Source organism: Lepisosteus oculatus, chromosome 7 (genome assembly GCF_040954835.1).
Source record: "Lepisosteus oculatus isolate fLepOcu1 chromosome 7, fLepOcu1.hap2, whole genome shotgun sequence".
Taxonomy (NCBI): domain Eukaryota; kingdom Metazoa; phylum Chordata; class Actinopteri; order Semionotiformes; family Lepisosteidae; genus Lepisosteus; species Lepisosteus oculatus.
The window spans coordinates 12,996,411-13,011,236 of NC_090702.1; the positions used below are offsets into that span (position 1 = coordinate 12,996,411).

The following is a 14,826-nucleotide window of genomic DNA, read 5'->3' on the forward strand; positions in this document are numbered from 1 at the left end:
AGTCTAGGTACTGCAACATTGTCATTCAGCAGGCCAGTAAAGATATTTATCGTCACAGGTAAACCATAACTCTCCATTCTGCAGTCTACATCTCTGGACAAATAAAGGTTTAACTGCCATGTAACTACTATGAAAAAATCTAAAAGTGTTGCTCACATCTACTGTACTTGTTCAATTACAGGCCCCCAAACAGTTTACTACGTTTACTACAAATAAGATCTTTCTGTTTGAAAAGCTGGCCCTTACAATTAAATTAAATTACAATTTGGTTTTCTTATTTTTTTGCTCAGCACTATCCTCCTGGACTGAAGCAAAGGCTCGGTATATTAAGGTGTCTCTTTGCATTGATAATCCAACATTTCCATATACGGAGAAAAATATTAAAATTAAATCTAATGGACATGAATGGAAATGACTCTATAGTAAGTGGTTTCTAATTTGCTTTACAAAAGACAATTCAGCACTAAATTTTGGCACACTTCAAAGTCCCACTTTAAGTGGATGTTCATAGTTTGCCTGGGTCCCTGGTGTGTGTATATTGGCTGTGTGTGCCTTGCAATGGACTGGCGTCCCTGTGGCCCTGTACTGGATAAAGCAGTTAGAAAATGGAAGGGAAGATAATGGCTTACCATTTAATCAACAATAACATGAACTTGGATAAAGTAATCAAATGACTTTTTTAATTGGTGGCATACTGTGCATTATAATTGCAGCTTAAAATGTATTTGAAAAAAATATCCCTCTTGGTAATTACGCCTAGAAGGATTATTGAGTATCTATATAAAAAATGTGATTCCATGATGCTGCTGGTGCACGCTGAGGGAATGGAAGCACATCCTTTATGATGAGTGTTTCCACTTCAGCACTTAGCCAGGAGGAGTGCATCTGTGCATGAAAGACAAGGACAGGGTATTAGCTTCCATGGTAATTAAATGCCAGAGAGACAATATGATTTTATGGCTAAGGCTCATGTCAGTGTTATCATTAAGGGTATAGGACTGCTTTCATCTACTATACATTGATGTTAACTATAAGATTTTAAAGTTTGGTTTAAGCTGCTGTAAATGTTGAGATTAAGTTTATGGACTACAGTTAGTATTTTTTACATTAGATTTTACGTTTAGTTAAGAGACTAATAGGGCCAGGGACACACTGAAATTAAGAATAAGGCCTGCAGTTCAAGGGGAACTGCAGTCCCAGTTTCTCAGGCCAGTTTTTAAATCTTGGTAACATAATATATTAATTGACGTTATAGAGAAAAAATGAAGCACAAAATGAACTTTGTGAAGTCGCCATGTTGTTGCAAACTCACATTCGAGTTCCCACTAATTGGGATGTGATACAGCCCTCCCTGCTCACTAGTCGCCGGAATGACTTGCAAGTACAGGTTGTGCAGCACACATTTCACTACATAAATGATCCAACGTGATCACGATTCCAACGTGAGTTCACAAGTGATATTTGTCAGCAAAACCTTCTTGAAGTCGAGGGCAATATTTCTGTTGGATAAAAAGAGATGTATTCACAAGCCCACTTCTTTACAATGTATTAAATGCCGCAAAAAATCACCAGTTTTACTGCCATGTTCTGAAAACACAGCGCTGCGCATACCTAGAAATGTAATCTATTTTGGGATGTAAATTGGAGGTTATACAAGCAACAATTTACTTTTATTGTGGTTGAAATGCACTCATCTTGTGTTGCAGTTCCCCTTTAAATCAGGGGTTGGGCTTGAATCAGGTTTACAACCAGGAATTCAGGTTAGTGTTACAAATTAACTCGAAGGCTGCACTTAGGGTGACGGTAAATAGTTCTCCAGTAGCTGTTTGTTAATCACCACAGTCTGCAGGGTTGCCCTTCCGAGCACAAACATAAGTTATTCCTTTTTAGCTGAATGTTAATTTTCAAAATTCTTCTTGTCCCTGCCCTTCAGTCCTTTTCATCTTTTTGGATGTGTCCCTCGTAGCCTGCAAAGCTGCATGTTAATATTTCATGTGACAAAAATGAAATGTGTTATTAGCCTCTGAACTTAAAAGAACTGATTTTAGGAATTCAGTCAGGGGTTAACACCTAGAAGGTATAATCACCACTTCAGTTAAGCATTTATCAAAAGCAATTTCTAATCACCAGTCATGTGTTTCATTAGTTTCTACTATAAATCCAGGTCAGCCACGTCCCCCTTAAATGTATGTTTTGCACAGTGCATAAAAGACTTCCTCAATTCAATAAATTAAAACCACATGGAAATGTAATTCTTAAAGCTACCAAAACCTCTTGATAGAGCCATGCAATGCGCTTGGCAACTCTTTTATAAACGGTCACAAATTGAAGTGGGACTGAATTTAAATCTGAGCACATGAGGCATTTCTTTACCAGGCAAAGGAACAATAGGTTTATTCCATGCTAAAAAAAAAGAAAGAAAACACAACGTTTCGCTAGTGGAGCCTTCTTCAGGTGTGAGAGAGACAGGGCAGTAGGCAAAGCGGGAGAACAAAGGCTGGGAGGGAGGAGGGTTGAGAGGCGGGAGCAGGGGACAGAAAGAGATGTGAAATGAAACCTCTTTCTGTCGTAGTGAGTAGTCTGTCGTTAAAAGAAGGGGGAATGTGTGATCCTAGCTGCAGGATAAGTTTGGTTTGGGTAGTCTTTCTGATGTATGAGTTCGGAAAATCGTCTTTGGTTTGGCCTCCCAGCCTTTGTTCTCCCGCTACATTACCTTTGCTTACTGCCTTGTCTCTCTCACACCTGAAGAAGGCTCCAAGGCCGAAACGTTGTGTTTTCTTTCTTCTTTTTTTCAGCATGGAATAAACCTATTACTTGTTCCTTTGCAGACTTCACATGCTGGCGCAGGTACCCACCTGAATTTCTTTACCATGCTTGGCTTCTTTGGTGAAACGGCTGGATGAGATTCTCAGGTCAATAAGCTAATACCAAACAGGATACACGGGTGAAATAATTTCCTCTTATTTGTAACTTTTCTTGTTCTTTTATCTTTGATTTCTGAACCGTATCTTACTTATTGACTCCTTACAATAAAACTAGGAAAGGTTTTAATCTCTCTATTTGCCCATAAGAGTTGGGAATCCTTTCAGGTTTTGTCATTGCATCTCAAGTTTACAACATTTTGAAGAGTCTCCCAAATCTGTTTAGCTGTGGTTTGTTCTGGAAATATTTTGGCATTAGCAATAAAAAACGATGAACGTTGTAATTTAATGCTTCATGAGTGGACTGACCTAAAAGATTCAAATTGAATCCTTTTTTATTCATGGAAATCTACATGGAACCATGTTCTGAAGTTGACTCAAATTCCAGATTTTGTTTGATGCCCTTTTTAATTATAAGGTCGTCCAATCAGAGACCATTTATTACCATGCCTTTTTTATTGAAAGATGATACATAATTGCAAGTCTATTCCAGGCACTGCTGTGATGTTATTTCCAGGCTCCTTTGTGTTTAAAATGCAAGTGTCCTTGATCATAGAAGGTCAGTAGAAGATAAGCCTTGTGTTTCCTGAGTTTTAATTCAGTAAAACCTTGTCCTACATTTATGGTCAAATCTGTAGTTTCTTTTGGGTCATTTAATTTTCATCTCACTAGAGGTTTAATGCATGCTTTCCATGTGCTGTATATTTAGTTGATTAAATATGTAGTTTGCTATTTGGTAGCATAAGAGTAGTGTGCTGTAAAAAGTGTCCCATGTAAACAGGACAACAAAGAAGCAAGAACTAAACAACCACGGATACACATTTATAGGACATTGGTTTTGGTTCTTTACAAAGGACAACATAAACTACGCATCTATCGCCCACAGATGCCTTGTTGTGGCCAGTGTTCCAACGTATTGGTCTGGTTTGCTCCAACTCAGGGTGGTGTCAAAGTAGGTACTTCATTTTATTTCCTTGTTTATTTGAGAATGTGGGGAATTGTTGGAATACTCCCCTATCCCAAACAGTTTCTTAATAATTGCCATGTTTGTGTTGTTTTTATCAACCAAAATGGAGATAATTGGAAATGTGCAACTTTCCATTTGACTAAATACTGGGCTGCAGACTGTATGTCTTGTTAAATCTCAAAACTCAATTCATGGCAAAATCAAAGGTGCAGATGAGAGCCTGTACACTTTCACCTTCAGGTAAAGAAGGTAATACTCAGGCAAATCTAATTAAAAAGGAGGCTTTGACAAACCTCATGCTTCCTTTAGTTAGGAATGGGGTTTGCTCCCACAGCACTGTCCTTGGTGCCCAAGTCTCCTTTTCAACTGCTGCACATAATGTATACAAGCATACAGAGAAGTCACTCCTTCACAGATCTTTGAGACGTACTTAGCTTGGCATGAAAACGTTTAATAGTTTTCCAACATCAATGCAAGCCACAGGAATAGTGAAACACTCCCAGTTTCTACATGGCTAGAATATGTATTAGAATACACCGTAAAATGCACTAGACTTTAAAGCTAGGTTTGGAATAAAAACATATGAGGGTATACATCCTTTTCTCTCACAATATTATTAAAACATGGGTAATAATGTCAACAGTTTAGGAAACAGCCAGTTTGTCTTTAATTAATTTCACAATATGAAGAATACTATTTTTGAGTCTAGAAATCTTTTGATTTTAATTTCAGACATTTCAGGATTTGCCTCCAAGAGTTACCATTTCAATTCCACCGGGTTTTCATGCATCAACTGCATGAACAGGATTCATATGGATGTGCTGCCCTTTCACTTTCTTCCACTCGGGACAGGTTTGATGTGTTGTGTTGAGAACTGAATCTTAGTCACTGAAAGTCTTAAGAAATCAATTTAATGGCTAGAGAAACAGAACTGCATTAATATGTGCTGACATCATCAGTTCTTGTTTGGTAAGGATCCCCACCAGTGTATTTCTGCCCTTTCCTGCTTTAAGATACAGGATCCAACTTCAAAGATGCACATGTCCCCATTTCTAAAGGCATTTCCTGGTAAATGTGCATTTCCTGACAATGAAAACAAACATGTGGACAATACTCAGCTAAAACAAAACCTCAAAAAACTTGGTTGAGTTCATTGAGAGTCATGATAAATTCCACTATGCAAACTTAAATGTTTGAAATATTTATTTGTTTAATATTTTGAATTTACAGCCTAAATTTGACAACAGAGAAGAGATACAGTCTTGTATTTATACAAAAAATAAAGGAAACCACCAGCATCAGTTTGACAATACAAAAAGGCTTTTGACTAAGTAACAGAGACCGTTTATTCAGAAGTAATAAAATGCACAGACTTTGAAGGCAGTACAGAATTTTTTTGATTTATTTTTGAGATTTTTTTTGTACCTCATATACATAAATACATACATACAATACTTACAAAGATAAAATATGACACACTCTAAAAGTACTATGCAGTTTAAGCAAATCCTTCCAATCCTCAAGGGCTTACCTTACTTTTCTTTGTGACCAAGAATCGATACAATTTAATGCAAAAGCCACATATTAAGTGGTGAAAAGATATGGAGCAAATGCATGTAAGTTATTATAGTGAACATAAGGAAGGATAAAACCAAACAATTTTCTTTTGCAATATTTTAAAACTGGTAGGTTTAGAACACCTTTGGCCATGTAGAGTTTTATTCTGATCTGTGAACAAGAATGAGATTTCTGGTTATGGTATTTAAAAAAACACAACAGCGAGATGGTTTTGAGGAATTATATAGCCTGTTATTTTATTTGTAATTTTCTATTCCAATCTGTGGTTTCTAACTCTGTTGTTAAAGCCAGTTTGTTGGCATTTCTTTCAAGAAACCGCAACTATAAGAAACAAATGAGCAAGATGGGCTCCAACTAGTTTTTAACCCTTTTCACATTCAATACCGACTTTGACATCTACTGTATTCCTACTAGCACCCATCCGAGTTAAAAACAAGTCTAATACCACACGTTCCTTGTAATCAAGTCCTTCACACCCACCTTCAACTGCACAGATCTTTTAATAAGCCGTAGAATAATAAAGAAACAAAGATAATTGTCCTTTAGATTTATAATATAATGTGTGTGTATATACACATTATAATGTATTAAACATTATACTATTTTCTTTATGTCTGGATAGAATTAATCAGGATTCTCTTAAGCACCAATGAATATTCTGAAAATGCAGCCATGTAGACAGAACGTCTTCGTACATCTTTTCTGACCAAAGAAAAAAAGCAGTTTTTCTGGGGTTACCCAGTGTATGTCATCTTCTAACAAATGCATAAGGAAAACTCCACGTCAAGTGGTTCCAGAGTAGTTAAGACACCCTTCTGGGAATAATAATTATGCAGAGATTCAAACCACACTCTTCATTCTCCTTTATTTTACCACACAAACAATTTGAGAGGCATTCATTTACAAGAACAATGCGCAGAGCCATAATACAGTGGGGCATTTGAACCCACAACCCTCAGGTCCAAAGGCTACAGCCCTAGCCACTACAACATGCTACTGCTCGTAACGAGTCTCAAAGAAATGGAACGGAGTGGTTACAAAAACCTACAGCTGTTCTGGAAGCTGTTACAAAGATGTTAAGACAAATCTTTAAAAATTCACAACAGTAAATAACAGCAGTTTTTTCACAATCCGTCTGTGTTTTGCCATAGGAGATAAACTAGGTACTGGAGGACTATTCTACTCAAAATCTAATACTGTCATTTGCATAAAGATGTGCTGGTACTCTCCAGCAATATTATTTACCAATTTATTAAGCTGATACAGTGGAAGTTAAGATTTCTGATGAAACTGCATTTAAGATGGGATGTGAAAATGTATTTGTGTAGCACCATAGAAGCTTACACTTAATACATCAATGTAAAATGCTGTCAAGAATAGGAGGGTGACAATACTTACGTCTGAGACTATAAAAGCTCATCATATTATATAATATGGAGGATATGATAAAAAAAAGTTAAAATAAAAATTAAACTTCAACCAGGTGTTTTTTCCCCCAGTTTTAAATAAACTAAGCAAATTTTCTGATTTCAGAACAGGTTATAAGTATTAAGGAAGGTCTTGCTTTGTAACTCTTAATTGTACTACAGTGATTTTTACCTTCTTAAGAATTTTAAAGCTAGAACGATTACATATCCTTGACATTTATTATTTGACCACTATCAGCAGCTAAGCCTGTGCAATATAAATGTGCAAATGGCAATTTAATTTAACCGAGTTCCCTCACTTATTGACACATCATATCCCTGTCACTAATTCTGTGTGAAATTAATAGTTCTGTCTATTGCAATACCATTCTGGACCAATTAAAAGTAGCTTCATGCCTCTGTAATTCCAAGTTCAAGCAATGCTGTCTTATTCCACAATCAATTCATCGTTACAGGTCAGAAAATAACATTTAAAACTACATCACCAACAGACGTTTTTATTTCCATGGACGGAAATCCAGAAATCCCTCAAGGAAAAGTCTGTTAACTGTTTTACTTAAACAAGTAAGAAAAGATGTATAATTAAATTCTCATATTTGATTAAGAGTTGCAGAAAAAAAAACTTTAGATTTATTCTGCATGATCATTACACTGTATTTTTCTATTTTAATGCATTTTATTTGATATACCTGAAATTGGACTGTATTTGACAATACAATACAGCATGCTTCTTTAATTATTAGGTTTATTATTAGGTAACTTATGTTAAATTAAATTTATTAGGTGGTGCTTACATTTTTCTTCTGATTAATTTTTTTATTATAAATGTCACATTTTCTCTTTCAAATTTGAGGTATTTTACCGACAATGCCACAGTTACAGGCATTAACTGCATGTAAATGGGAAGAAGGAAGAACAGAACTGAACTCCACTGACACCAACATTATTTTATTACTTCTGGTCTGCTAGCACTTATTTGTGGTGAGGGACAACATCAGTTGGCACTCTCACAACACATTGTCATTATCTGTACCTGGACTCAAAATCATTTCTTAAAAAAAAGATTACAATTTTGACCATCAGGAAAGAGGTGCACAGATGAACTCTCCAGGTGAAAGCCTTATCCATTCTGAGCCGCAAAAACCGCTAATATAGTCGCTTGTTTTTTCCATTGGAAGCGGCATGCTCAAATTAGAATACTCAGCGCAAATGTTGAATGCAGATATACTGTAGCTGTAACAATTTGAAGTTGTTACTAAAAACGTCTTTGACAACTCTAGCTTTAGAAACCAAGAGAGGCACTACAGTAATGTTAACAACAATGGCAAAAGTCCTTCATCTGGCTCAGCTTGTGGGACACAGCAGCAACTGCTAAGGAGACATGGCTTAACCAAGTATTGGGAGTCTTACTTGAGCTTGTCTTCTCCCAAGCTTATTTTTTTTTGTCTTTTGGCACCATCTTTTCCCACCCTCTGGTCATTTCAATTGATCTATATATTGAATTTTCTCAGCCATGAACAGATTTAAGTCATTTCATTTCACAATTCGAGGGAGAAAAACGACTTCTCCTCTAGAGGTCTCTAAACACTCTACTGTCTAAAAAAACTGCTACATGTTGTTGCAAAATGCATAAGTTGATAACAGTGAGCATGATTCGTTCAGAATTTCAAACCACCAGTGTTAAGAGTTTCCAGACATAACCAGAATGAAATCTTTTAATTTGCTGCATTTGACACACAAGGGGGAAAAAAGCCATCAAGGCAAATAGGAAGAGGACTAGGAACAGCAAATGAACCGAAGACTGGATCAACAGATGAATGACTACAGACATGCCTTAAAATATAACGTCCTCACCATCGTCATTGGCAGTGTTTTATGAGCTTCCTGGTCTCATAAGTTTCTGGTGAGGACCAAGCCCTGTGGCTGCCCTACATTCCCAATCCCTGATTTTTACTTTTGGATTCCTTCCCTTAAAAGAAAACACTATCTTGTTGTGAATAATGGATTTATACTGGTGAATCAAATACTGTTTGGAACAAGAAGAATCAAGTGCTTAAATAAAACTAAGATTAAGCGCCACAAGAAAAAGTGCCTGAGCAGCAGAGAAACACTTTGGCTTCAGTTTTTAATGTTCTAAGAATTCCTAAAAATAATGAAATGACAAATCAATCCAATGCACACATAACAATTGCAGAATTTTGTAAGACAGAAAATAAAATCATACACACAGTCTGAACACTAGCCTTTTTTAAATACATTCTGTATGGAAGACTAACTTCTCTTACAGCATCAGAAAGCTGCTGGGGTACTGTGTTTAATTTCTGAACATATTAACAGCACAGTCAGTAAGGCAAAGGAACACAATGTTTTTAGGGAAAAAAAAAACAGAAGCCTGATGAAGTTGTTAATTGATAGAATGTAGAAGCTGACAAGATTTGATAATCCTTTATAAAACAGTTACTTTTTGCCATTAAAAACTAAAGGAAAAACAATGCTTTCAGTGCACAAATTTAATTGCATGGCACTTCACAACATTAGTCTAGAGTATTCTCCAGATTATCTGGAACACTATCTGGTTCAATAAACTAGAAGTGAAAGAAGCACATTTACTTGCATGATCACTAACTCAGCAACAACAGTCATGAAAAACAATCTGTATATTAAAACGTAGGCCATTTATTCAAAATCCTAAAAAAATAAATCATTTGGAACAGTTCTGTGAGGTGCTCAGAAAACAAAATTGAGAGATTTTTTTTTCTTTTAAAAAAAGCCTGAAGGTCTAACCTACAATTTATGAAAAGCTCCTGCAACCCCTCCTTACCACAACAAACTGTATCAAACTGGAAACAACTTGCCCAATTCAAACTTGGGTAATGTTCTTATAAAAATCAGAATCAATTTTAAAACTGCAGCTAGTAAAAGATGTGCATATTTAATTTCAAATTTCAAATAACATTCTAAATTTATCCTGTTTGATAGCGTGAACTACATGCAACTATGAAGTGTGATGTGCATTAATGCACCACAACGCATTTAAGCACTTTTGGGGAAGAAAAGGAAACGTTAAAGGAAGTATGTTTCACAGGTAACTGATGCTGGGGTGAACAAAAATAAAATATTATTGCCTTGTTTAGCTTTGTTACAGTGAAACCTGTGAAAGAACATTTTTTTCTGAGGTGCTGATAAACTAGGCTTTCATCAAAAATATATTATGTTTACGTTTTGCCAAGGAGAAAAGCTACAGCCAAATATATCTTTATAATATTTACAGCATAAAGTACATATCAACATACACCGCATGTGCGTCATACTCTGATACTATCGGGGTAAAGTGAACCATCTCTAATGTATTGTCTTTCCAGTAATTCATGCACAAAGTCATTTTCAGACAAAACCCAGAAATCATATAAATATTTCTCTCAAAACAGTGTTTTTCATACTTCTCTGCTTGCCCGTTGGCGGGGAATAGGCTGTTACATAGGTCATTTTCTTGATTGGTGCTTTCTGTTTCACTATTAATCCAGTGGAATTCTGAATGCAACTTTTAGAATTTGTAGGAAGTGCAAAGAAGCAGATTTGGGCTCCTAATAAAATAGACTTCATAGCAAAAATGGATCTTTAAACAAGTAATCATGCAGAGTTAGTAAATGTACTGTTAGAGCACAATTTTCAAGCCATCATAGTAATGATTGGAGCGTTAAGGTTACATCAAGTTCAGCAATAGTTTTTAGTCTTAGAAGTCCACCGTAAAAGTTTACAGATAATCAAATCCAGGTTAATGCAGATTATACTGTTCTTTTAGGTCCAGTATGATTAATAATCAGATCTGAGATTTTCTGAACAGTACATTTCTATGCAGGCAGATAAACGGTAAATTAATAGGGTAAAAAAAATCCAATAAAAAAGTATAGCAGGAACATTCACTTAATCTTAGCAAGCATATTTAAACAAATATTATAGACTAAAGAAGTCTAAAGGCTTCCCCAAAGACCAACAGAGTCTGCTTTATAAGCAAACTATAATTCCCTTGTAGTTAACATCTCAGTTGCATTGATTTGTTCACAATGTGGGTGATTTTCACCAAATGACTAGGGACCCAGCAGGATGGCTGGATATAACAATACAATTATCATTTTACACAGGAAAATGTTTTCTTTTCAATATATCATTACTGTAATTTCTCCAGTTCCTTTCAGTTTCTGTAGACCTTTCTATAAACTAAATACATTTAAATTGATTGTAAAAATATTTAACAATTTCTGATTTTGTTTTTAGAATCTGAATCATGTCCAAATACATTGTTCCTTTCAGTGTGTAACACTTCTCCTAGTTTCATGGAGACTTCAAGAAATACTTCAATAACTTTTGGATTGACCAAGAATCATGAAATAGGAATCCATAGACTCACAACATAGACACCAGTAACTCTGTACCTTTGCGTAAAGCATTGTAGATGCTGTAATCTCCTAATCATTAAAATGGGTGATCTCAATACCCTTATTTACAGATTATACTAAATACTAATTTTCACATAATCCAATAACACTTAAAAGGTATTTTAAAAGAACTTTTAGGGTCCTGTGTATGTGCTAATAAATGCTGAATCAAAACTGACCTTCTCATTGTGGTTACTTTTATTATGTCAATCAGATTATTATTACTATAAAAAAGTTATATTAATGGATGGAAACTCCCAGTCATGATAACAGTAAGACAATACAAATTGTTATTGACTGATCCTAGCAACAGCAGCAAAGTTCTCACATGACAATTACAGCTGATATGAGATGGCAATTCCTCCAGTATGTGTGCAAATCAACAGACACTACCAAATGTAAGGACTTTCTTCTTTTGAAATTACACTGTACCTTTCAGGACTGACTTTATACTTTTAATTTTATAAGCTTGGTAAAAAAAAATCTTCCTTGGTAAAAAAAATCCTCTCTCTTACAGTAATGAACTGGTAATAAAGTTTTTTTTAAAAAGGGGGAAATGTGTATATTATTTTCTTTTATATTTTTGTTTTTCTGGAAAATTAGTTTCTAATTTTTACACACAGAAACTAAAAACGGCATCATTTTGGTGAAAATCACCCAAGTATGGTAATGGGGACATTTTTAGGAAGCGAGTTCGGAACTTTTACGCGACTTGTATTATTACACAAAATCATTTTGTTAAACGAAAAGCAACTTGGATCTAGCAACATTAAAAAGAGGCCACGCAATTTGGCTTTAAAAAGGTAGAGAAAATGTTCATTAAGAACTTTTCATACCCCCTGCACTTTTTAACTTCAAAAACAGATCTGAACATTCACTTGTAACAAAAATGGACAAATTAAATCTTGCCATTGGTTGAGCGAAGTTTAGAGGCATGTAAAACCTCGGAACTCTGAAATGTTCGCTTTGTTCAATATTATACTCAATGTCACTGGAGAAGTGCAATTACGGAAAACAATAACCTAATATACATTAAAAGCATTTGCTTTTGAATCGTAAGTGACATAAAAAATACTGTGGTCAAACAGTGTTGAATATCCTATAAGGATTTTGAAGTGCAAAGTATCACAAGGATTGCTCAACTGTTAGAGCCAGTCAATTTGGTTCAATATCTGGGTGTGGAAACATGAAAGAAGTCAACCTGAAGGAAAGGAAACTTCAATGAACAGAAAAGATACCCACACACTATGTTAAGCTTTGCTGTTGAGTATACAGACGTTAATTGCTATACCTGCATTCCAGAGGATTAGTGGCATGCCATAATAACACGGCACATTTTGTCACAGTTTTGATATGTGTTAAGAAATAAGTGTGACAAGCTTAGTGGGTTGTCAGAAACCCTACGAAGACCTTGTTTCCCTCTTTTCACGAATCTACCCTTTTCCCCTACATCTTTTACATTTGCAGCCCAGATCTTACCACACAGAAATACACTTCAAAGATGTCACAGAGCACAGTCTTGGTGATTGTCATGTGTTTTAGCTGGCATCTTGTGGAAAACTGACACTTGATTAAGACCCTAAAAACACCATTTTAATTCCCCAATAATACCTAATGGCAGAAAAAAACGGATCATTGTACCATTTAATTTGCTTACATTGTCAATAAATACATCGTCAATAAACATTCAAACATTCAGAAATATGGTTAGTAACAAAAAAATACCTTTGCTTAATTTTAAAATTAAATTCTTGTAAAACCACTGAAAGTAGGGGACATGTTTAAACTGGGTCACATTTCTCACTGCAGTGTGCACAGTTTTTGTGTCTGACTTCCTCTAACCACTTGCCATCCACAATCATGTACTTCCTATTAAGGCTTTTTTTTATTAAACGGGGAAACATTTATTGGAGCAAAAAGGCAGGGATTAATGGTTTATTTCCACCATTTCTGAGCACTGTGACATCCCCTGACATATCAGTGACTTTCACTTCTCCATGAAACACCTGCTTACATAATAGAAAAAGGGAACTCTGGAAATGAGAACAATTAACAGTAACAGCCAAAACAGTAACATGCAATGAACCCTTTTCTTTTTGTGATTACAGTGGCTGAATCCCAGTTTTAAGGGGAAAGGCCACCACACTCTGAAATTACTGAGTACAGAGATACACTTCTGCTCTTGGACTTTCTCCATAGAAATTCTGCTATGTTCTTGTGACAGAGTGGTTTATGCTAAATACATGTTTACGTTTCAAACAGATTGGACTCCATTGACTTTGACATAGGCCTGATACAAAAATATTTTTCAAACCGGTTTAAAAGAAACGTCAAACTCCATGTAAAACTGCAGCTTGGAACATGAAGACATCACAGAGGCGGTCTGTGAAGGAAGCGTCTTTGACTTCTTGACCAAAATTGTTACAATGTGGCATCCCTGGGCTAGTCTAAAAAGTGGTTCAAGTGCAATTCAACTATTTAGGAATGAGATTGTGAGGACGCATCTTTAGGACGTGGTTGCTGTTTCTTATCCCAAAGCACTTCCTGTCACACAACCCAATACTGTTTACAGCTAAAAACAAATTCAAATAAAAGGAAACAGCCATAGTCGGTCTTCCAGGAAATGAAGAAAATGTTGAATCCTTTGAAACCATAATCATAAGTTCACTGCTACATTTAAACAGTACAATTTCAACATCAGCTAAAAAAAAAGTTTCTGTAAGATTTTTTTAGCCCCTCCCCCATTTACTGGTCCTGACTAGCAGGGTCCAATAACATCGCAGCATTTTCTGAAACACAAAGTTGCATCAAGAGGTTTTTGGAGTAAAATGGAAGTGGCCCAGAGCGTCTCCGACCTGCCCCTATCCGGGTGTGATCAAGCCGGCCCATTGAGAGTCGCCTCTGATGAAGGGGCTACCTCTTCTCTGCAAGAGTTCACAGAAAGGAGTTTCAAAATAACATAATGCCACGAGAAAATACAGACCAGCTGAATTTCAACATTATTAAAGTACACAAAGTGATGAATCTTTGCCAGTTTTAGTCTATAATAAAACCATATTTATTTTTAGGTCTTAACAAACATTTAAAAAAAAACATTTAAAAAAAAGTTGCCAGTGTTACTTGGATGAAGTGTTTCCAATATGTCCTATCCAAAGCAACTGGATATGCTAACTGTTATTAAAAATAAACAAGGCTTTATAAAAATATATATATCTCTTTACAGATTACTGAAATTTAAGGTTATGAATGGACTCCAGATAATTAAACTCCCAGATGATGTCTGTCAAGGCAGGGTTTTGATGGGGTACAGAGCTGAATTGTTTAATCTGTAGATGTGTATTCTGGCAGGAATGAGCGTGGTCTTGTACTTTCAGCCCTGACCTGACTGGATATTTCTGTAAGGAATGGGACAAGACTGAACTGCAAAAGTGATTGCCTGATACCCTGACCATGACTGGGACCCTGACATCTCTGGGACCAACACCCGGCTCAGCCCA

The 14,826-nt window shown here is 35.8% G+C and overlaps 1 protein-coding gene across 2 annotated transcripts in view; it reads right to left on the minus strand.

Moving 5' to 3' along the window:
- Positions 1 to 5,073: 5,073 nt before the first annotated feature.
- ppp6r2a (protein phosphatase 6, regulatory subunit 2a) overlaps positions 5,074 to 14,826 on the minus strand; it is a 45,386-nt gene continuing 35,633 nt past the window's right edge. For both annotated transcript variants that reach the window (XM_069192198.1, XM_069192197.1), the window contains one exon: positions 5,074 to 14,253. In XM_069192198.1, the coding sequence (XP_069048299.1) occupies positions 14,205 to 14,253 (49 nt within the window). In that variant the 3' untranslated portion in view covers positions 5,074 to 14,204. The remainder of the gene's footprint in view (positions 14,254 to 14,826) is intronic.